This window comes from Nicotiana tabacum, chromosome 22, assembly GCF_000715075.1.
Source record: "Nicotiana tabacum cultivar K326 chromosome 22, ASM71507v2, whole genome shotgun sequence".
NCBI classification, from domain to species: Eukaryota; Viridiplantae; Streptophyta; class Magnoliopsida; order Solanales; family Solanaceae; genus Nicotiana; species Nicotiana tabacum.
The window spans coordinates 219,758,059-219,781,168 of record NC_134101.1 but is presented as its reverse complement, the minus strand read 5'-3'; the positions used below and the strand labels follow the sequence as shown (position 1 = coordinate 219,781,168).

The 23,110-nt window shown below is 41.3% G+C and overlaps 1 protein-coding gene and 1 pseudogene across 1 annotated transcript; both read right to left on the bottom strand.

Moving 5' to 3' along the window:
* Positions 1 to 15,794: 15,794 nt before the first annotated feature.
* On the bottom strand, positions 15,795 to 17,124 carry LOC107801840 (large ribosomal subunit protein uL10 pseudogene; annotated as a pseudogene).
* On the bottom strand, positions 16,277 to 16,890 carry LOC142176279 (large ribosomal subunit protein uL10z-like). The gene is made up of 3 exons (XM_075243410.1): positions 16,732 to 16,890; positions 16,384 to 16,605; positions 16,277 to 16,282 (listed from the first exon to the last, which is right to left on the bottom strand). The coding sequence occupies exons 1-3, from the start codon at positions 16,888 to 16,890 to the stop codon at positions 16,277 to 16,279; spliced, it is 387 nt and encodes a 128-aa protein (XP_075099511.1).
* Positions 17,125 to 23,110: the final 5,986 nt, after the last annotated feature.

Genomic DNA, 23,110 nt, shown 5'->3' with positions numbered 1-23,110 from the left:
ACCTGTTCACCAAGTAGCAGGCAGTGTTGACCGCTTTTGCCTAGAAGTTCTTTGTAATTCCACTGTCGATCAGCATTGTTCTTTCCATTTCTTCAAGAGTTCTATTCTTCCTTTCCACTACTCCATTTTGTTGGGGGGTTCTAGGAGCTGAGAAGTTGTGAGTAATGCCATTTTCATTGTAGAACTCATCAAACTTGGCATTGTCAAATTCTATTCCATGATCTGATCTAATACATGCGACTCTGGACTCTATCTTCACCTGGATTTTCTTCACAAAAGCCACAAGCACCTCAAAGTTTTCATCTTCAGTTCTAAGAAGCAGAGGCCATGTGAATCTGGAGTAGTGATCCACTATCACAAATATGTATCCTTTTCCTCCCCTGCTTTGCACTCTGATAAGGCCACACAGATCCATATGCAGAAGATCGAGTGGTTTTGATGTGCTTACATCTTTTCTAGACTTAAAAGAGGACTTCACATGCTTTCCTCTAGACACGCATCACACACCTTCTGTATTTTGAACTTTGACACGGGCAGACCATGGACTAGGTCCTTCTAAATTAATTTGTTCAGAAGAGAGAAGCTTGTGTGCCCCAGTCTTCTATGCCAGAGTTCAGCATGATCATCAACAACTTTCAGACAACTCAGATCACCACTTTATATGGACTCGAAATCAGCAACATAGATGTTCTTGTATCTTTTGGCCACAAGTACCACTTCACCAGTTACCAGATTAGTAACTGTACATATTTTGGACAAGAAATCCACCTTGATTCCTTTATCACAAATCTGAGAGACACTCAAGAGACTATACTTTAGACCATTGACATAGTACACATTCTCAATAGAGTGAGTAAGTGTTTTCATGACTTTTCCAACTCCAAGAATGTATCCCTTTTTCCCGTTGCCAAAGGATACACTCCCTCCTTGCAGGGCTTTTAGTGAAAGAAAGTCCATGGTGTTCCCAGTCATGTGCTTTGAACATCCACTATCCATGAACCATTGTTGACTGCTTCCTTTCACTGTTCCCTACACAAAGATATCAAGAGTTAGTTTTAGGAACCCAAGCAAGTTTGGGTCCCTTGTAGTAAGCAAGAGGATGAATAAGAGCTCTCTTAGTCCCTGCAGGTAATATGCGTTTTTTGTAGGTGGAACCTGATCCCTTTTTAGTAATTACATTTTCAGCAAACACTTTATTTTTCTGAATGGACTGGACCCTGGCTTGGCAATTTTTTTGAAATGTCCATTGTTCCCACATTGGGTACACAACCAGTTGTCTGGTATAGTAACATACTTGCTATGAGGGTTGTAAGGGGTTTTCTCCCATAGGAACCCTATTCCTTGCCTGTTTCCTCCATTATTAACGCACATGGCAGTGATAGCTTCTAAGGACCAGGTCCACTATAGAGACTTTTCAAGATCATTTTTTATTCTTTCCAGTTCAGTCTGGAGATGCTTGTTTTTCTCAGATTCAACACACAAACTAGTTCTCACAGTCTTCAACTCGTTTTCAAGCCTAATGTGTTCTTCACTTGCTATTTCCTTTCCTTTTCTAGAATTTCCAGGTTTGACTCAGTCCCTAGTCCCTCTATTGTTTCCCTAGGTCTGCAATCACTACCAAGAGATCATATCTTTCTTCCTCAATCTCAGTCACTCTTTTCATCAAGCCTTCTCTTTCTTTTCTAAAGTTTTCAATAGTTTCCTTATGGTCAACAACTACAACCACTAAGTCATCTCTTTTATGTTCTACGTTAGCAATTTTTTTGGTTAAGACAAATTTTTCTTTCTCCAGCTCACAAATGGTTTCCTTTAGATCAACAACACATACTACTAGATCATCTCTGGTTTGTTCAGTTTCTCCTAGCTCTAAGGTCAAAGCATCCTTATCCTCCACAAGACTATGATAGGCATCAATCGATACACTAGCTAAAGTCATGAGTTTCTTAGGAGAGTAGGACTTCACATTTATCTTAACATCCCTGAAATTTACCTCACTATTGTCATTGTCTTCGTCATCATCTGATTGGGCCATCAAAGCAAAAATTGAATCATATTCATTCTCCTTACTTTCAATTGTCATCATGGAGCTGTCACCAGAATCAGCTTCATCTTCAGACTCACTAGAGGAGTCTCCCCATGATGCAAGAGCCCGTTTCACCATATTATTAGTAGATCTCTTCTCTTGAAGTCTATGTTAGGTACCGTGTTCCTCTTGGCTATTTTCTCAGGGTTGGACTTGGAGTACTCTTGCTTTAGGAGAGAATAGTCTTTGATGAAGTGCCCAGACTTTCCACACTTATGGCAAGATCATAGTTCTTTGGTTTGCTAGAGCTGCCCCTTTTTATTATTCCTCCATTTATTCTGACCATCTTCTGAATCTTTTGTTTAACTAAGCCATGTCACTGTTCTCCTCACTCAATTCATTGCTATTAGCTTTGAGTACCAGGTTCTTTTCTTTCTTTGGTTCTCTTTTTTCATTGTCTATCTTCCTATTCATCTCGTAGGTCTTCAGATTTCCAACCAACTCATATATGGTCATCTCCTGCAGGTCCTTTGCTTCAGTAATAGCATTCACCTTGCTTTCCCATGAACTGGTCAATATACTGAGAATTTTTCTCACTAGCTTGTTACTAGGAATGGTTTCACCAAGTGAGTGTAACTCATTTATGATGGAGGTGAATCTAGTGTGCATATCTTGAATAAATTCATCGTCCTTCATCCTAAAGAGTTCATACTCGGTAGTGAGCATATCAAACTTAGATTGCTTTACTAGAGTAGTTCCTTTATGTGCTGTTTGTAGAGCTTCCCATATCTCCTTTACAGTTTCAGAAGCAAAAATTCTATTGTATTCATCCGGTCCTATTCCACATACCAAAATCTTTTTGGCACGAAAATTCTTCTCCACATCTTTCCTGTCTACGTCGGTGTATTCTTTTCTGGTTTTTAGCATTGAGAATGGAAGTTCTTCAAGTACCTTTGTTGGGATGTAAGGATCATCACATATGACATCCCATAACTCAGAGTCCTTATCCATGATAAAATCATGCATTCTTGTCTTCCACCACCCATACTATTGCCCATTGAACCTGGGTGGTTTGTATGTAGATTGACCTTCTTCAAAATTTGGTGGAGCAGCCAACTGATCCTTCCTAGGTGTTAGCCTGATAGGAGGAATCTGCTCTGATACCAATTGTTAGTTTATCTGAGTCCACCAAACTATAGAATACCTGGTCCTCTATGATGTTTACTGAGAATACTAATGAAACAACAAATGAATGAGACACGGGATTTTTACGTGGAAAAATCCCACACAAGGCTACAAAAACCACGATCTACACTCCTAGGATTTCGACTTCACTAACTTGTAAATACTCTATTACAAGCCACTTTGTAATGACTCTATTACAAAGACTTCAACTCAACTAACTTGTGATACTCTTACCACACGCCACTTTGTCACTCACTAGTTACAAAGACTTAAACTTATGACTAACTCTAGTCACAACACAAACTCAGAGTTTATGGTTTTACACGTGGGCTCCTAAGCAACGGTTCTAGCTAAGCAATTTAGGAATCACAATAAGAACAATCATAAAGTTACAACTCAACTAAGGATAACAAAATACTAGATTTAGGAACTGGTCCGTAGTGGCATTTTAACTTTGTTCTTCAAGCTCTTGAGATTTGAGTTCATTGTCTTCAGAAGACTTGAATGCTTGAAGTGAATTCCCAAGTGTTCAAGTGATGTTTTTGTTATAATTCTTTGGTTAATACACCCTTGACGACATCACTTGAATGATGTAAGCACTTGGTAGGTCAAAGGCAAGTGACTGCAGAACTGTTGCACTGTTTCTAAGGCAGTCACTTTCCAGTTGTGCACAGTTGACTTTCGTACTACTATCAGGGAAACACAAGGGATCAGGTCCTTGACTTGTTTCTCTATTTTCTACACTTGCAGCAGTTCACATTAGCTGTAGTCCAGGCTGGAATCCGTTCATTTGTAATGTGTACCAAGTGTGTCAGGTTCCCTATCTGGTTCTTGATAGTAAGTTTGTTAAATCATCAAAACATAATACACAGACATTGAAAACCCATCAGTATTGTTGTTATATGAGTGTCGTGTACGTGAGGTGATAAGTGTGTACACGTGCTAATTGTTGAAAATCTCGTTTTTATTAAGCTAATACCTATATTTTCTTGTAATTTAGCAAATACTTGTACATGAAGCCTCTTGTTTAGATTAGGAAAAGCATGCTTATATGACTTAATTGTCTTACCTGCTGTAATTGCCTACTTGTACTATGTGCAGCATGTTAGAGTAGAAATTTCCTGTTTAATTTTTGAATAGAACTGTATATTCTTCTGAGATGGTTGTGTGTTTACTTTGGGACTACTGGACGCTATCTCGGGAGATCCCCATATTTGTTTACTTTGGTAATACGGATCGGTATTCCAGTAGATCCCCTTATTTGTTTAGTTTGGGAATACGGATCGGTATTCCAGTAGATCCCCCTGCTCATTTATAATTGGGACTATGGGACAGCACCCCGGTAGATTCCCCATACTAGATATTTACTTTGGGACTACAGATTGGTATTCCGGGAGTTTCCCCTACATATTTATGATTCGAACTACGGGACGATATCCCATGAGATCCTTTGGACATTTACTTTTAGGGCTACGGGATGATACCCCAGGAGATCCCCGATTGCTATCTTTGTGTACTGAGTTAGATTTCCTTTTGTGATTTTATTCATTATAGACTGTTAGAACTTTAATTATGTTGTCGTATTCTATGCTGCTTTACCTTGTTTTCCATCTATAACCAGTATTACCTTGACCTTCCTCATTACTACTCAACCAAGGTTAGGCTTGGCACTTACTAGGTATCGTTGTCGTGTACTCATGCCCTTTTCTGCACATGTTTTCCGCATGTAAATCCAGGTTTTTCGGCTCAATCGTATTATCAGTGAGGGGAGGCAATCTTCAGAGACTTCGAGGTATATCTACCGCATCCGCAGACCGAGGAGTCCCTATCTACTCTTCCCTCTAGTTTTAGTTCTCCTGTATTTAATTTGTTTTAGACATTCTAGAGTTAGAACGCTTGTAGTATTTCTACAGCTTGTGGTTTCATGATATTTCATGTTTTGGGAGTGTTAGTATTGATCGAGAGTGATGTTATTGTATATGCCGAGCAACATCTTAAACTTTTCTATTTCATTACTCGTAAATTGCTAGTTTTGTGTCTTTGTTTCTATTTTCCGCAAATTGTTAGGGTTACCTCATCGTAGAGACTAGGTGGCATCACAACAATTCACGAAGGGAGAACTTGGTCCGTGACACCACCACCTTTAGTCGGCATCCATAAGTGCCTCCTCCAGCCATCACCACCACCAACTACCATATTAATTTTTTTAAAAAAAATATACTAATAGAATATTAAGATAATTAGTAATTTATTTAATTCTATTTATTAGTTTTTAAATAAAAATAATTTTTATACATTCATATGTTGAAAAATTAAACGGTCTTAATAATTTAGTATTAAAATATTAATACACATCTTAAATATTCAGATGTGTATTCAAATTTAGATGTTTTAATCTTAATATCCGGATATGCATTTAGATTTTGACGTATTAATCTTTAAGAAAAAAAATAAGGAGTCAAACAAACATTTCTTCATCTTCATTTTGTTCCTGCTTTTTGCTCTCACTCTATATATAATTAACTACATCACAAAATTTAACTAAAAGAAATAAAATGCTTAATAGTTAAAACATGTAGGCTGATATCGTTATGATAAAGGGGCGAGAGTGCATGCTTTAAATATGTTTACTTAGTTAATTATCATTGTGATGACCCGGTCGGTCGTCTTAAAAGTTTATGCCCCGATCCCCTATTAACTGCTTTTCCCGAGTTTATTTCTGCTATTTTGATTTTCTGGGATGTTCGGTTTCGAGTTTCGGAGAGTTTTGGAACACTTAGTTCCTAAATGAGAGCTTAAGTGTTGGAAAGTTGATCGTAGTCAGAATAGTGTGAATACGGCCTCAAAATGGAAATTCGATACTTTCGTTATATACGTTGGGTGATTTCGGGCTTAGGGGCGTGTTCGGATTGTGTCTTGGAGGTCTGTAGCTAATTTAGGCTTGAAATGCCGAAGGTTCAAATCTTGAAGTTTCCAGTTCGATAGTGAGATTTTGATCCGATGATCGGAATGGAATTTCAGAAGTTGGAGTAGCTCCATAACATTGAATGTGGTGTGTGTGCAAAATTTCAGGGTATTTGGATGAGGTTTGATAGACTTTTTGATCAAAAGCGTATTTCTAGAGTTTTGGAGTTCTTAGGCTTGAATCCGTGGTTGATTCGTTGTTTCGATGTGGTTTAGGTATTTTAAGGATTGGTATAAGTTTGGACATTGTTATTCGACTTGTTTGTATCTTTGGTTAAGGTCCCGGGGTCCTCGGGATGATTTTGGAGGGTTGCCGAAAGAATTTTGGAGTTTTGAAGTTGCATCTTCAGCTGGTTTTCTATCATAACCGCACCTGCTGTTTGGGTTCCGTAGGTGCGGTGCTGCAAAAGTGACTCTATGGTCGCAGAAGCAGAATTGGAGAGGTCCAATAGGAGCTGTAGGTGTGAGAAGGGAATTGCACCTACGAGACCGCATGTGCGGATAGTCTACTGTAGAAGCGGAAACTAGTCTTAATGAAAGATTGTAGGTGCGATCATTGGTTCGCAAAAGCGGGACAGCAGATGCAATAATAGCTAGGCAGAAGTATGAAATTTTGAGGGTTTAGTTTCAAACCCTGCATTAGGTAGGGGTGTGGTATGCGTACAGACTACCCTCCCCAGACCCCTCCTGTTGGGTTCAAACTGGGTATGTTGTTGTTGTGGATTTAAAAGTTGGAAATTCAGTTTGGAGCTCGGGAGAGGGCAATTTTGAGAGGAAATTGAAGAGGAGATCATTGGGTAACAATTATTTAATCCTTTCTAGTTATATTCCATCAATCTATAGTTAGTTACATCATTTAATTTCGGATTGGATATTAAAATTGGGGAAAAGTTGGAAGAAAGTTCTTATACCTAGAATTCGACTTTTGATTGAGAATTTGACCTTAGATTTGGATAATTTTGGTATGAATGAACTCGTGAGAGTATGAGGATTCTGAAAATATAAATTTTACTTGATTCCGAGACGTGGCCCCGAGGGGCGTGTTGGTCATTTTACCTAATTTCACGTATTAGCTTAGAATGTCTTTGTAGAATTAGTTACTTGAAGTGTTATTTACATTATGCACCTGAATTGAATAGATTTGGGCCATTTGGAGTCGAGTACTCGTGGCAAGAGTGTGGTTTCAGATTGATTATTGAGTCGGTTTGAGGTAAGTGGCTTGCCTAACCTTGCGTGAGGGACTTTCCCCTTAGGATTTGGTGTATTTGGTAATAGAGATGCCTTGTACATGAGGTGACGAGTGCGTACTTGTTCTAATTGTTGGAAATCCGCTTTTCATTAAAGTAATTACTAGGATGTTTTCTTTCCTGCTTTTATTACTTGCACTATTAAGCATGTTGTTAGCTTAAGAACGCATGTTTAAGTGATTTAATTGCTTATTTGTTCAAACTGCCTTACCTGAATTTTGTGCAGCATGCTAGGGTAGACTACTTGTTTTCCTTAATATGAAATTTGACATTTTTGAGTATTTTCCTATTGTTGTTGTGTATTTACATTAGGACTACGGATGTGTGATTCCGGTAGCTCCCCTCCTTGTTTGTTTACATTTGGGACTACGGATGTGGGATGCTGGTAGATCCCCCTACGCAGTTATATGGAACTACGGGAATGCACCCGGTAGATTCCCCTAGTACTGGGTATTTAGATTTAGGACTACGAAATGGGATTCGAGTAGATCCCCGCGCACTATGAGTTAGACTACGGGATGGTATCCTGAGAGATCCATTGGATAGGTATATTTGGGACAACAAGACGGTATCTTGGAAGGTCCTCGATTTATTATTTTTGGTACTAAACTGTATTTCTTTCTATGCTACTTGTTCTCTGTAATAGTTATTGATGTCCCTTATATCTGGTGTTACTTTTACTACTGTACTTATTTATACTGCTCTATTCCACACTGTCAAATTTTATCTCTTATTTAACCTCAATAGGGCCCTGAACTTCGTCGTCACTACCCGACCGAGGTTAGGCTTGGCACTTACTGATTACCGCTATGGTGTACTCATGGCCTTTCTGCGCATGTTTTTCATGTGCAGATCTAGATACTTTGACTCAGTCCTATCACCCTTGAGCTAAAGCGACTGCTCCAGTGACTTCGAGGTATATCTTCCGCGTCCGTAGACCGAGGGGTCCTTTTCTATTCTCGCTTTTAAGTATTAGCCCTTCTGTATTTCTGTTTTTTGTTAAACATTCTGGAGTTAGACCCTATTAGATATTCAAAGGATTGTGGTTTCGTGAGATTCCGGGTTTTGGGAAAGTGTATTAGTTTTTGAGGAGTTGTATTGTAAATGCCGAATGGAACTTTTAAACGCTATTATATCACTCTATTTCTGTTTTAAATTGTTTTTATTTCTCACATTGGTTTATCTTCCACAATTTAGACTTACCTAGTCATAGAGACTAGGTGTCGTCATGATGGTTCACGGAGGGTGAACCGGGGTCGTGACAAGTTGGTATCAGATCTCTAAGTTCATAGAAATCATGGTTCACAAGACGGTTTATTAGAGTCTTACTGATCGGTACAGAGACGGTGTACTTATCTACGAGAGGCTATGTAACTGTTAGGAAAATTCCACTTTATTTGACTCCTTGTCATGCGAGATTTTTGATATCACAATTCTAAACTTCTATATTCTATTCTCTCACCAATGGTGAGGACACGCGCTACCAAAGATGATCAGGCACTCGCGCCCCCTACTATAACTGTTAGAGGCCGGGGCCAGGGTAGAGGCTGAGGATGCGTATGTGGTGCAGCTAGAGCACCTGCGCGAGCTACATCCGAGGTACCACCAACATTTCCAGCCACAATCCAGGCACCTGATATGCCTACTGCTGCTACTACTCCAGCACTTCAGGAGACTCTGGCATAGTTAATGAGCATGTACACCATTTTGGCTTAGGTAGGTTTGCTTCCCCTTCCTACAGCTATGTCTTAGGTCAGGGGAGGAGTACAGATTCACACCGCCCACATTCCTGAGTAGCAAGTTCATATTGAGTAGGTCCCTCAGATTATTCCTGTATAGCTTGCAGTCCGAGATCAGCCCGAGGATAGGGCAGCGGCTTTCGAGGATGCTCCACTTACTCTTATGTGTCTTCTTATTTTGCTCTGCATTTGGTTGTACCTCAGGGTTCTTTGAGTTCCCCTGTTTATGTTTCTACTTCTGTGGGAGATTCTCTTGTTGTGGATCGTGTTTATCGATTGTAATTGGTTGCTCTTAGTGGTTTCGAGACCAGAGTCGATTTATTGTTGCTTAGCATGGTAGATTTTGATATTATCTTGGGCATGGACTGGTTGTCTCCCCATAATGCTATTCTTGATTATCACACCAAAACCGTGACGCTGGCTATGCCAGGTGTACCACGTGTTGAGTGGAGGGGTACTTTAGATCAAACTCCCAGTAGAGTTATATATTTCCTTAAGGCTTAGCGTATGGTTGAGAAGGGGTGTGATACGTATTTAGCTTATGTGAGAGATCTCAGTGTTGATACCCTTTCAGTTGATTCAGTCCCAATGGTACGGGATTTTCCCGATGTGTTTCCAGCTGATCTTCCGGACATGCCACCTAATAGAGATATTGATTTCGGCATTGATCTATTGCAGGGCACTCAGCCTATTTCCATTCTTCCGTATCGTATGACTCCTCCTGAGTTGAAGGAGTTGAAGGAAGTTACACGAACTGCTTGATAAGGGATTTATTCGGCCCAGTGTATCACCTTGGGGTGCTCATGTCTTGTTTGTGAAGAAAAAAATATGGTTCTATTTGTATGTGTATTGATTATCGCCAGTTGAACAAGATTACAGTGAAGAACTATTATCCTTGCCTCGTATTGATGATCTGTTTGACCAGCTTTAGGATGCACATGTGTTTTCTAAGATTGATTGGCACTCAGGTTACCATCAGTTGAAGATTTAGAGCCAGATATCTTGAAGACAACTTTAAGGACTCAGTATGGTCATTATGAGTTCATTGTCATGTTATTTGGGCTGACCAATGCCCCAACAACTTTTATGCACTTGATGCACAGTGTGTTTCGGCCATATCTTGACTCGTTCGTCATTGTCTTTATTGATGATATTTTGGTGTGTTCTCGGAGTCGGAAAGATCATGAGCAGCACCTGAGTACTATGCTTCAGACTTTGAGAGAGAAGAAGTTATATGCTAAGTTCTCAAAATGTGAGTTTTGGTTGGATTCAGTGGAATTCTTAGGCCACATGGTATCGAGTGAGGGTATTCAGGTGGATCCGAAGAAAATAGAGGTCGTGCAGAGTTGGCCCAGACCATCCAACTACAGAGATCCGCAGTTTCCTTGGCTTGGTGGTTACTACTGTTGTTTTGTGGAGGGGTTTTCATCGATTGTAGCCCTTATGACCAGGCTGACCCAGAATGGTGCCCCGTTCCAGTGGACGGATGAGTGTGAGGCGAGCTTTCAGAAGCTCAAGACAACTTTGACTACAACCCCAATTTTGATATTGCCTATAGGTTCGGGGTCTTACACAATTTATTGTGATACTTCGAGGATTGGACTTGGAGCGGTTTTAATGAAGGATGGTACGGTGATTGCCTATGCGTCCAGACAGTTGAAGGTCCACGAGAAGAATTATCTAGTCCACGACCTTGAGTTAGCTGCCCCTATTCACACCCTGAAGATCTGGCGCCATTATCTGTACGGTGTGCCTTGTAAGATTTATACAGATCGTTGGAGCTTGCAGCACCTGTTCAAGCAAAAGGATCTAAATATGTGCTAGAGGAGGTGGTTAGAGTTGCTAAAGGGCTATGATATCATTATTTTGTATCACCCAGGCAAGGCCAATATGGTGGCCGATGCTTTGAGTCTTCGGGTAGAGAATTTTGGGAGTTTGGCTTATTTATCAGCATCAGAGAGGCCTATGGTGATGGATGTTCAGGCCGTAGCCAGCCAGTTTGTGAGATTGGATCTTTCGGATCCTAGTCGGGTTCTAGCTTGCGTGGTTTAACGGTCTTCCTTATTTGATCGTATCCGGGAGCGTCAATATGATGGCCATCATTTGCTTGTCCTCAAGGACAAGGTTCAGCATGGTGATTCTAGAGATGTGACCATTGGTGATGACGGGGTATTGAGGATGCAGGGTCGGATTTGTGTACCCAATGTTGATGGGCTTCGAGAGTTGATACTAGAGGCGGCCCATAGTTTGTGGTATTCCATCCATCCGGGTGCCGCAAAGATGTATCATGATTTGAGACAGCACTATTGGTGGAGGTAGATGAATAAAGATATAGTTGGGTTTGTAGCTCGGTGCCTCAACTGTCATCAGGTAAAGTATGAGCACCAGAGACCGGTTGGATTGCTTCAGCAGATAGAGATTCCAGAGTGGAAGTAGGAGTGGATCACCATGGACTTTGTAGTTGGTCTCCCACGGACTTTGAGAAAATTCGATGTTGTTTTGGTGATTGTGGATTGGCTGACCAAGTCTGCACCTTTATTCCTATGTGTACTACTTATTATTTAGAGAGGTTGGCGGAGATTTATATCCGGGAGGTTGTTTGTCTACATGGTATTTCAATTTCCATCATTTCAGATAGAGGTACTTAGTTCACATCATGATTCTGGAGAGTCGTTCTGCATGAGTTAGTTACTCGGGTGGAGTTGAGTACAACATTTTACCCTCAGACAGATGGATAGTCCGAGAGCACTATTCAGATTCTTGAGGATATGCTTCGTGCCTGTGTGATTGAGTTTGGAGGGTCTTGGGACCAGTTTTTGCCATTGGCAGAGTTTGCTTACAACAACAGCTATCAGTCCAGCATTCAGATGGCACCGTATGAAGATTTATATAGTAGACGGTGTAGATCCCCGGTGGGTTGGTTTGAGCCGGGTAAGGCCATATTATTGGGCACAGACTTGGTTCAGGATGCTTTGGAGAAAGTCAAGGTGATTTAGGCTAGACTCCGTACAGCCCAGTCCAGACAAAAGAGTTACACGGATCGGAAGGTTCATGATGTTTCCTATATGGTCGGAGAGCGGGTTCTGCTTCGGGTTTTGCCTATGAAGGGCGTTATGAGATTTAGGAAGAAGGGAAAGTTGAGTCCGAGGTTTATTGGCTCTTTAGAGATATATAGGCTTGTTGGGGAGGTTGATTATGAGCTTGCCTTACCTCCCAACTTGGCAGGAGTTCATCCGGTATTTCATGTTTCGATGCTTTGGAGGTATCACGGTGATCCGTTGCACGTAGTAGATTTTAGTTCAGTCTAGTTGGACAAAGATATATCTTATGTTGAGGAGTCAGTGGCAATATTGGACAGGCATATTAGAATGTTGAGGTCAAAGAACACTGCATCGGTGTAGGTTCAGTGGCGGGATCAGCCGATCGAGGAGGCGACCTGGGAGACCGAGCAGGATATGCACTGTCGTTACCCTCATCTTTTCACTACTTCAGGTATGTCTTTATCTCGTTTGAGAATGAACGGATGTTTAAGTGTAGGAGGATGTGACGACCCGGCCGGGCATCTTAAGAATTTATGCCCTGATCCCTTATTAACTGCTTTTCCCGAGTTTATTTATGCTATTTTGATTTGTCGGAATGTTCGGTTTTGAGTTTCAGAGGGTTTTGGGACACTTAGTCCCTAAATGAGAGCTTAAGTATTGGAAAGTTGACCGTAGTCAGAATAGTGTGAATACGGTCTCGTAATGGAAATCCGATGGTTTTGTTAGCTCTGTTGGGTGATTTCGGGCTTAGGGGCGTGTTCGGATTATGTCTTGGAAGTCAGTAGCTAATTTAGACTTGAAATGTCGAAAGATCAAATTTTGAAGTTTCCGGTTCGATAGTGAGATTTTGATCCGAGGATCGGAATAGAATTTTGGAAGTTGGAGTAACTCTGTAGCGTTGAATGTGATGTGTGTGCAAAGTTTCAGGTTATTCAGATAAGGTTTGATGGACTTTTTGATCAAAAGCATATTTCTAGAGTCTAGGAGTTCTTAGGCTTGAATTTGTGGTTGATTCGTTGTTTCGATGTTGTTTTAGGTGTTTTAAGGATTGGTATAAGTTTGGACATTGTTATTAGACTTTTTTGTGCCTTTGGTTGAGGTTCCGGGGGCCTCAGGATGATTTCGGATGGTTGACGGAAGAATTTTGGAGTTTTGAAGTTGCAGCATTAGCTGGTTTTCTGTCATAACCGCACGTGCGGTTTGGGTCCCGCAGGTGCGGCGCCGCAGAAGCGGTTCTGTGGTCGCAAAAGTGGAATTGGAGAGGTCCAGCAGGAGCCGCAGGTCCGAGAAGCGAATCGCACCTACGAGATCGCATGTGCTGATGGTCTACTGCAGAAGCAGAAACTTGTTTTAAGTGAAAGGTTGCAGGTGCGACTATTGGTCCGAACAAGCGGGACCGCAGATGCTATAATAGTTGGGCAAAAATATGAAATTTCGAGAGTTTAGTTTCAAAAGTTGAAAATTTGATTTGGAGCTCAAGAGAGGGCAATTTTGAGAGGAAAATAAAGAGGAGATTATTGGGTAATAATTCTTTAACCCTTTCTTGTTATATTCCATCAATCTATAGTTAGTTTCATCATTTAATTTCGGATTGGAGATGAAAATTGGGGAAACGTTGGAAGAAAGTTCTTAGACCTAGAATTCAACTTTTGATTGGGAATTTGACCTTAGATTTGGATAATTTTGGTATGCATGAACTTGTGAGAGTATGAGGATTCTGAAAATATAAATTTTACCTGATTTCGAGATGTGGGCCCGAGGGGCATTTTGGTCATTTTACCTAATTTCACGTATTAGTTTAGAATTTCTTTGTAGAATCAGTTACTTGAAGTGTTATTTAGATTATGCACTTGAACTGAATAGATTTGAGCCATTTGGAGTCGAGTACTCGTGGCAAATGCGTGGTTTTAAATTGATTATTGAGTCGGTTCGAGGTAAGTGGCTTGCCTAACCTTGCGTGGGGGACTTTCCCCTTAGGATTTGGTATATTTGGTAATTGATATGCCTTGTACGTGAGGTGATGAGTGTGTACTTGTGCTAATTGTTTGAAATCCAATTTTCATTAAAGTAATTACTAGTATGTTTTCTTTCCTGTTTTTATTACTTGCATTATTAATCCTGTTGTTAGCTTAGGAAAGCATATCTAAGTGATTTAATTGCCTATTTGTTCAAACTGCCTTACCTTAATTCTGTGCAGCATGCTAGGCTAGATTACTTGTTTGCCTTAATATGAAATTTGACATTTTTGACTATTTTCCTGTTATTGTTGTGTATTTACGTTGGGAATACGGATGTGGTATTCCGGTAGCTCCCCCTTGTTTGTTTACATTTGAGACTACAGATGTGGGATTCCGGTAGATCCCCCTGCATAGTTATATGGAACTACGGGAATGCACCCGGTAGATTCCCCCGGTACTGGGTATTTACATTTGGGACTACGGAACGGGATTCTAGTAGATCCCTGCGCACTATGAGTTAGACTACGAGATGGTATCCCGGGAGATCCATTGGATAGGTATACTTGGGACTACAGGACGGTATCCTGGAAGGTCCCCGATTTATTATTTTTGGTACTGAATTGTATTTCTTTCTGTGCTACTTGTTCTCTGTAATAGTTGTTGATGTCTCTTATATCTGGTGTTACTTTTATTGCTGTACTTCTTTATATTGCTCTGTTCCACACTATCGAACTTTATCTCTTATTTAACCTCAGTAGGGCCCTGACCTTCCTCATCACTACCCGAGCGAGGTTAGGATAGGGACTTACTGAGTACCTATGTGGTGTACTCATGGCCTTTCTGCGCATGTTTTTCATGTGCAGATCCAGGTACTTCGACTCAGTCCTATCACCCTTGAGGAGAGGCGACTGCTCTAGCGACTTCGAGGTATATCTTCCGCGTCCGTAAACCGAGGAATCCCTTTCTATTCTCGCTTTTAAGTATTAGCCCTTCTGTATTTCTGTTCTTTGTTAGACATTCTGGAGTTGGGCCCTGTTAGACATTCCAAGGCTTGTGGATTCATGGGTTTCCGGGTTTTGGGAAAACGTATCAGTTTTGAGGATTTATATTGTGTATGCCGAGCGACACTTTTAAACGTTGTTATATCACTCTATTTCTGTTTTAAATTGTTTTTTCCCAAAATTGTTTTATCTTCCGCATTTTAGGCTTACCTAGTCGTAGAGAATAGGTGCCGTCACGATGGTTCACAGAGGGCGAACCGGGGTCGTGACAATCATTTACGTATAAATAGTTAATAAATGATTATTTATTAATTCAATCAATTATTCAAATATAAGTAATTATTAGTATACATTTATTCAATTTTCAGATAAACAAATAAAATTAATTTTGTGAAGGATTCATTTGATGGATTGTATCTATCATAATATTTGAGACAGTATGATCCATGTTAAAGTTTTGCCCTGGATTTTTATTCTATTAGGACTCTTTATTGAAGTTTAGCGATAAAGACTCCTAAAAGGAATAAATTCACTTTATATGACTTATCATTTTCTTGGAAGACAAGTTTTGCACTTGTATAATTTGAAGATCCTTCCTAGAAACATAACAATAACAACAAAATCCAGAATGTGGTATTTGTTTTTTGGTCCAAAACTTATATCATCAAAATTAATAGCTGAAACTAACATATTGTTCAGTTACTTCAAAACATAAAGGAGATAAATATCTTTTTGGCATTAAAAAGTATCATCACAAACAACAGACTTAATCAAACAAGCTGAAACCCATGTCATCATCCGACTCCTCAACAGGTTCATCCTTCTTCTCCTCCTCCTTAGCAGCAGCAGGAGCAGCACCAGAACCAGCAGCTGCAACCGGTGCAGCAACAACAACAGTAAACTTGCTAGGATCCTCTAGGTATTCCTTCACTTTGTCAGCCAGTGGGAAAGAATAATCGGTATCAACAGCAATGGCCAACACATTCTTGTAGGCATTGGTGAACATTTGTGGTGCAACAGCCAAAGTTGGGTAAGAGATGGCCAATGGCAAGGAGGTAACCATAGAAACTCCCATGGAAAACTTTTCAATGAGATCATCCTCAGTCAGGTCAAGAACCTCAGGACTGAGGACAGATCCATTGTCATAAACAGAGAGAACAACAAGGCCATATGAGAAGGGCCTGATTCCAAGTTTGGCAAGAAGAGCAGCTTCAGAGGAACCCACTTTGTCACCCTTCTTGATGAGCTCCACAGGGGTGAAAATTTCAACAGTACCCTTGTTAATCTTGGTGGGAATGTTGAGCACCTGAAAGAAAGATGTCTGAGAGGGATCCAGTCCAGTGTTGCCAGGAGGGACAACAACATCAACTGGTGCCACCAAACCTACATGAGTAGGTGCTCCAACCTTGTACTTTGCAACTTTCTCACTCACTTCCTTCAGGTCACCCTTGGTGAAGATCAATCCCACGTTACCAACAAGGAGGGAGATGAGATTGAGGATAGTGTTGTTATCGGTTTTTTCAGCGTGGACTCAAATAGTCCTCTTCATCATAGTGTTCTTTCCCATGAGAACAATGGAGTCACCTCTCAAATCCTTCCTAATGTTTTGGAGTTGAGTGGATCCAACATTGGCAGCAGCAGCCACGAGCACCTGAGTGTACTCATCCAAAAGTTGGCACATCTTTGAGTCATAAGCGATCTTCTTCTTGGCTTTAGTTGCTTTGGGTGCCATTGATAAAGTTTCAGATATGATGGAACAAACTAACTGTATGTGAATGTACAGAAGAACTAACAAAATCCTAAAAAGTGAAAGGAAGAGATTTGTGGGTGTTACAACAAAATGAGGGCCAAGACTGGTTTCAGAGTTAGCCAAGGCGGACAGCAACGATGCTGTCACTTTAACCTCTTCGATTCAGATTTTGGGTTTGCTGGAAAATGAGAACGAAAAACCCTAATGCTGGTTTGCTATATCAATGTGGTATTCTAGAGAGCTTTGTTTAGGGGGAAAATTTATTCTCTTAATAAGTTTTTATTTTTTTATATATTAGTAGATTGATGCAAGTCACTTGACCAAGCCATATATATTGTAATGACTCAGCCAGTCATCTCCTGAGTTATCGCTTCGTTTTTCCCATTTCTGCTTCTTATTGATTTGTTTATCGGTTCCATATATGATCGGGTTTGTTGACTTGGGTTTGGAAAGGTTTTGGGGAGGTTTGAGATACTTAGTCTCTTTTTAGTAAGCTTACGTTAGAAAAGTCAATCAGATATTGACTTATGTGTTAGAGGGCTCGGATGTGAGTTGTGATGGTTCGAATAGTTTTGGGAGGTGATTTGGGACTTAGGAGCGTGATCAGAATGAGTTTTGGAGGTTTATAGTAGATTTAGGCTTGAATTGGCAAAGTTGGCATTTTGGCAATTTCCGGTTGATAGGTGAGATTTTGATATAGGGGTCAGAATGAAATTCGGAGAGTTGCAATAGTTTTGTGGAGTCATTTGGGATGTGTGTGCAAAATTTTAGGTTATTCAGATATGGTTTGGCTGGGTTTTTTATCACAAGCGGAATTCGGGAGATTTTTGGAATCTTAGGCTTGAATTTGATGTGATCTTGGTGTTTTAATGTTGTTCGAGGTGTTTAGAATATGTACAAGTTTGAATAAGGTTATGGGATATGTTTGTGTTTTTGGTTGAGTTCTCGGGGGCCTCGGGGTGATTTCGGTTGGTTGAAAGAGAGTTTGGGAGTTTGGTTGAGTTGTAGATTTTTGTTGCTTCTATTGTTTCTGCACCTGCAGATTGTGAACCGCGTGTGTGATGCCCCATATGTGGACGATTGCTCGTAGAAGCAGAATCAAGCTGGAAAGGCTGGATCAAGCAGATTCAGGTGCGGGTTAGGCATCGCAGATGCGGAGTATGGCGGTTTAAGTGAAACCCGCAGAAGCGGTTCAAGTACCGCAAATGCAGTACCGTAGAAGCGGGAATTTGTCTCGAAATCCCTGGGCTAGAAGGTATAAGTTATTTCCCTCTCAATTTTTGAGCTCTTTCACCATTTCTAAGTCGGCTTTGGAGCTTTTTGGACGATTTTGAAGAAGAATTTCAAGGGAACCTCATTGAGGTAAGGATTTTGAACCTAAAACTCGTTCCTATGGTATTATTTCGCAGATTGGGGAAGTAATTAATGGAATTTAAAGGTTAAATTTGGCGAAACTAGGGCATAAAAACCTAGACCTTTGATTGAGGATTTGAAGGACCATTGGTGGTCGGATTTCTGAACTTTTGATATGTATGAACTCGTGGGGAGATACGAAATCTATTGATGTTAATTTTATCAAATTCTGAGACATGGGCCCGGCTGTCGGGTTTTGGTAATTTCGGGATTTATGCTATAAATTGATTATTTTTGCTTGGGCTTCATTCCCTTAGCATATTTTGACGTAGTGATTCTGATTTTGGATAGATTCGATGCTAGTGGAGGTCGATTCGAGGGGCAAAGGCGTCGCGGGCTAGAGATTTGACCAGATTGAGGTGAGTAATGATTGTAAATATTGTATTGAGGGTATGAAACCCCGAATTGCACATCGTTGTGCTATATTGAGGTGACGCACATACTAGATGATGAGCGTGGGCCGTTCACTGTTAGGGATTGTGACTTAGTCCGTCTCGAATGACTATTTTACAGTGTATTTAACTGAAAACTATTTTCTATCATCATGTTTTGGGCTGAATGCCATATTTGGGCTTCGTGCCAACTATTTGAACCCTTAGGGAATTTTTATTGATATTTCCTTACTATTTTGACTTTATACATGAACTTAGTCATGCTATATTCTACTATTTTTTTAACTAACCATGTTTACGCTGATTTAGCACTTAAATGATATTTTAAATGATATTTTGGCTGAGTACGATGTTTTACTATTGCCCGAGTGGCTGTGAGATCTGACTGAGTAAGGCCGAGGACCTATGTTGTGAGGAAACACAAATTATAATTATGAGGTCGTTGGCCTGACATATGTACGCCACGAGGTGGCTTGTTGATATGAGGCCGAGAGCCTAGTGATGATGCCACGAGATGGATTGATATTGCGCTTGGGCCGTAAAGGGCCCCTCTAGTGAGCGCGAGTACCCGTTGTCATGTGAGATAAAGCCCGAGGTGCTGGTATTGTTATGAGATATTTCCCGAGGGGCGAACTTGTTGAGATTGTGCCTGAGGGGCGATCCTTTTATGTGTTTATTTTCCCTATTTGCCTGTCATTTGCTTGCTTAACTGTTAAAAAGGCATTTTATGAAGTTTTAAACTGAACTCAGTAATTTTACACATCTTTACTGCTTCCTTATAGCCTATAATGTGCCTTACGTGATTTCTTGCTTTTAGTCTTTATTTATGATTATTACTCACTGATTTTAAGTACTCACTTTACTCCCTACACCTCGTGTGCAGATTCAGGCGCATCAGGTCCAGCTAGTGAGTGTTGATCTTCCCAACTCAGGAGGATTCAAAGACTCTTTAGGTAGTTGCCAGTGTTCGCAGCCCAGAGCTTCTTCCTTTATCTTATCTTCCTCTGTTTTAGATTTGTATCAGACTATATAGACCTTTCTTGTATTATCTAGATTGTATATGCTCATGACTAGTGACACCCCAGTATCAGGCTGTGTTGGATTGGTTTCTGCATATTATACTATTATTTTCTACTTTGAGATTATTTATTATGCTTTAGACTTAATTCTTATTGTTTAATTGCTTAAAACTGAAATGGGAAAGTGTCGGCTGGCCTTGTCTTCACGAGAGGTGCCATCACGACCGGGTCCGGGTTTAGGGTCGTGACAAGTTGGTATCAGAGCCTAAGTTACATAGATATCACAAGTCATGAGTAGGTTTAGTAGAGTCTAGCGGATCGGTACAAAGACGTCTGTATTTATCCTCGAGAGGCTACAAAACCTTTAGGAAAAACTTCATATTCTTGAAATTCTTGTCATGCGAATTTGTTGATCCGAGTACTAAACTTATATTATTCTATTCTCTCACAAATGGTGAGGACACGCGCTACCGATCAGGATGGACGACCTCCAGCACCACCAGCTGTGGCCACTAGAGTCCGAGGACGCGGTCATGGTCGCGGTATGGGTAGAAGTATGGCCCGCACAGCAGCTAGGGAAGCACCTGCAGATCCACCAGCCGCCCCAGTTCAGGATCAGGTCCAGTTATGGACTCTCCAGCAGCACCAGTTGTGCCTATTCTGATTCTGGGTCTTTAGGAGACCTTGGCTCAAATCCTATCATTTTGCACTGGCCTAGCTTAGGCAATTTTAGTCACTATAGCCGTAGCTACTTCTCAGGCTGGGGGAGGCAATAAGACTCCCGCCACTCACACACCTGAGCAGGTCGTGCAGGGACTTCAGACACCGCGGGCACATCCAGCCCAGTTGGTTGCAGCTGCTCAGGATTATGTAGTTTCTGCCATGCCAGAGGAGGAGCATCGCAGGTTGGAGAGGTTTGGTAGACTTCATCCTCCGACCTTCAGTGGTGCAGAGGGCGAGGATTCCCAGGGTTTCTTAGATAAGTGTTAGAGGATGCTTCGTATAGTAGGTATTCTGGAAACCAGCAAGGTCACTTTCACTACTTATCAGTTTTCTAGAGCTGCCTTCACTTGGTGGGAGGCATTTGAGAGGCGTAGGCCTATTGGTGTACCACCCCTTACCTGGCAGCAGTTCTCCGTTCTCTTTTTGGAGAAGTATATGATATAGTCTTGCAGAGAGGAGCTACATAGGGAGTTTTAGTGCTTGCATTAGGGAGAGAAGACTGTGACGCAGTATGAGATGAGGTTCTCAGAGTTAGCTCGTCATGATATTTGGTTGGATCCGACAAATAGAGAGAGGATTAGGAGGTTTGTTGATGGCCTCACTTATCAGTTTCGTATTTGTATGACTAGGGAGAGGGTGACTGGTGTGACTTTTGAGGAGGTTTTAGACATTGCTTGAGAGATTGAGTCTTTTCGTCGCCAGGAGTGAGAGGAGAGGGAGGCCAAGAGGCCTCGAGGATATGGTATTATAGTGGTACTCCTTCGAGAGGTCAGTTTTAGCACGGTAGAGGCCGTCCATTTAGGCATGCTTAGCCAGCTCGCCCAGGTTATCGTGGGCATCATCGGGTCATGGTTCTCATAGTTCTCATCAGGGCCAGTCATCACTTAGGGCCCTTCCAGCTTAGAGTTCGTCCCGTGCTCCATCAGTTTATAGCTCTTCTATGTCGGGTGTATCAGCTAGTCATTCCGGTGCTAGGGGTTCCATTCAGTCCCCTTCTCCAGCACCTGGAAGTTGTTATAAGTGTGGAGAGATGGGTCATATGTGGAGGCAGTGTCCTCGTCGCCTAGCAGGTTCATCCCAACAGAGGGGTCAGTCATCGGCTTCAGCGCGAGTTATCTCACCACCACCTGCCCAGCCAACTAAGGGTGAAGGTCATATAGTTAGGGCTCACCCTAGAGGGGGAGGTCGATCAGGTGGCAGTCAGGCCCGTTTCTATGCACTTCCATCTAGACCCGATGATATTGCTTCTGATGATGTTATTACAGGTATTGTTTCAGTCTGCCACAAAGATGACTCTGTATTATTTGATCATGGTTCCACCTTTTCTTATGTGTTATCATACTTTTCTCGTTATTTGGGTACGCCCCGTGATTCTCTTGTTTCTCTTGTTCATGTATCTACCCCGGTGGGCGATACTGTTATTGTGGACTATATGTACCGGTCGTGTATAGTGACTATTGGGGGTCTAGAGACCCAAGTGGGTCTTTTATTATTGTGTATAGTTGATTTTGATGTCATTTTGGGCATGAATTAGTTATCGCTCTGTCGTGCTATTCTGGACTGTCATGCCAAGATAGTCACATTGGCTATACCAGGTGTGCCACGGATTGAGTGGCGAGGTTTGACTGATTATATTCCCAGTAGGGTGATTTCTTTCTTGAAGGCCAGCGTATGGTTGGGAAGGGTTGTCTTTCGTATCTAGCCTTTGTGGGGGATGTTGGTGCAGAGACTCCCAGTATTGATTTTGTCCCAGTTGTGAGGGATTTCCTTGATGTGTTTCCTATAGACATGTCGTGCATGACACCGATTAGGGATATTGATTTTGGTATTGATCTGGTGCTGGGCACTCAGCCCATTTCTTTTCTGTCGTATTGTATAGCACCAGCGGAGTTGAGGAGTTAAAGGAGCAGCATCAGGAACTCTTTGATAAGGGGTTCATTCGGTCTAGTGTGTCACCTTAGGGTGTGTTAGTTCTATTGTGAAGAAGAAGGATGGCACTATGAGAATGTGCATTGATTATAGTCAATTGAACAAAGTAATAGTTAAGAACAAGTATCCTTTGCCTCGCATTGATGATTTATTCGACCAGCTTCAGGGAGCGAGAGTGTTCTCCAAGATTGATCTTCGTTCAAGTTATCACTAGTTGAAGATCAGGGACTCGAATATTGTTAAGACAACTTTCAGGACCCGATATAGTCATTATGAGTTCTTGGTAATGTCTTTTGGGTTGACCAATGCCCCAGCAGAGTTCATGCATTTGATGAATAGCGTGTTCCGGCCTTATCTCAACTCGTTCATCATAGTCTTAATCGATGATATTCTGGTGTATTCGCGTAGTCAAGAGGAGCACGCGGAGCATTTGAGAGTTGTGTTGCAGAGATTGAGGGAGGAGAAGCTTTATGCAAAATTCTCCAAGTGTGAGTTTTGGCTCAGTTCAGTGGCTTTGTTGGGGCACGTAGTGTCTAGCGAGGGTATTCGGGTTGATCCAAAGAAGACAGAGGCGGTTCAATGTTGGCCCAAACCATCCTCAGCCACAGAGATTCATAGCTCTCTTGGTTTGGCGGGTTATTAGTGCCGGTTTGTTCAGGGATTCTCATCTATCCCATCGCCTTTGACCAAGTTGACTCAGAAGGGAGCTTCATTTGTATGGTCGGA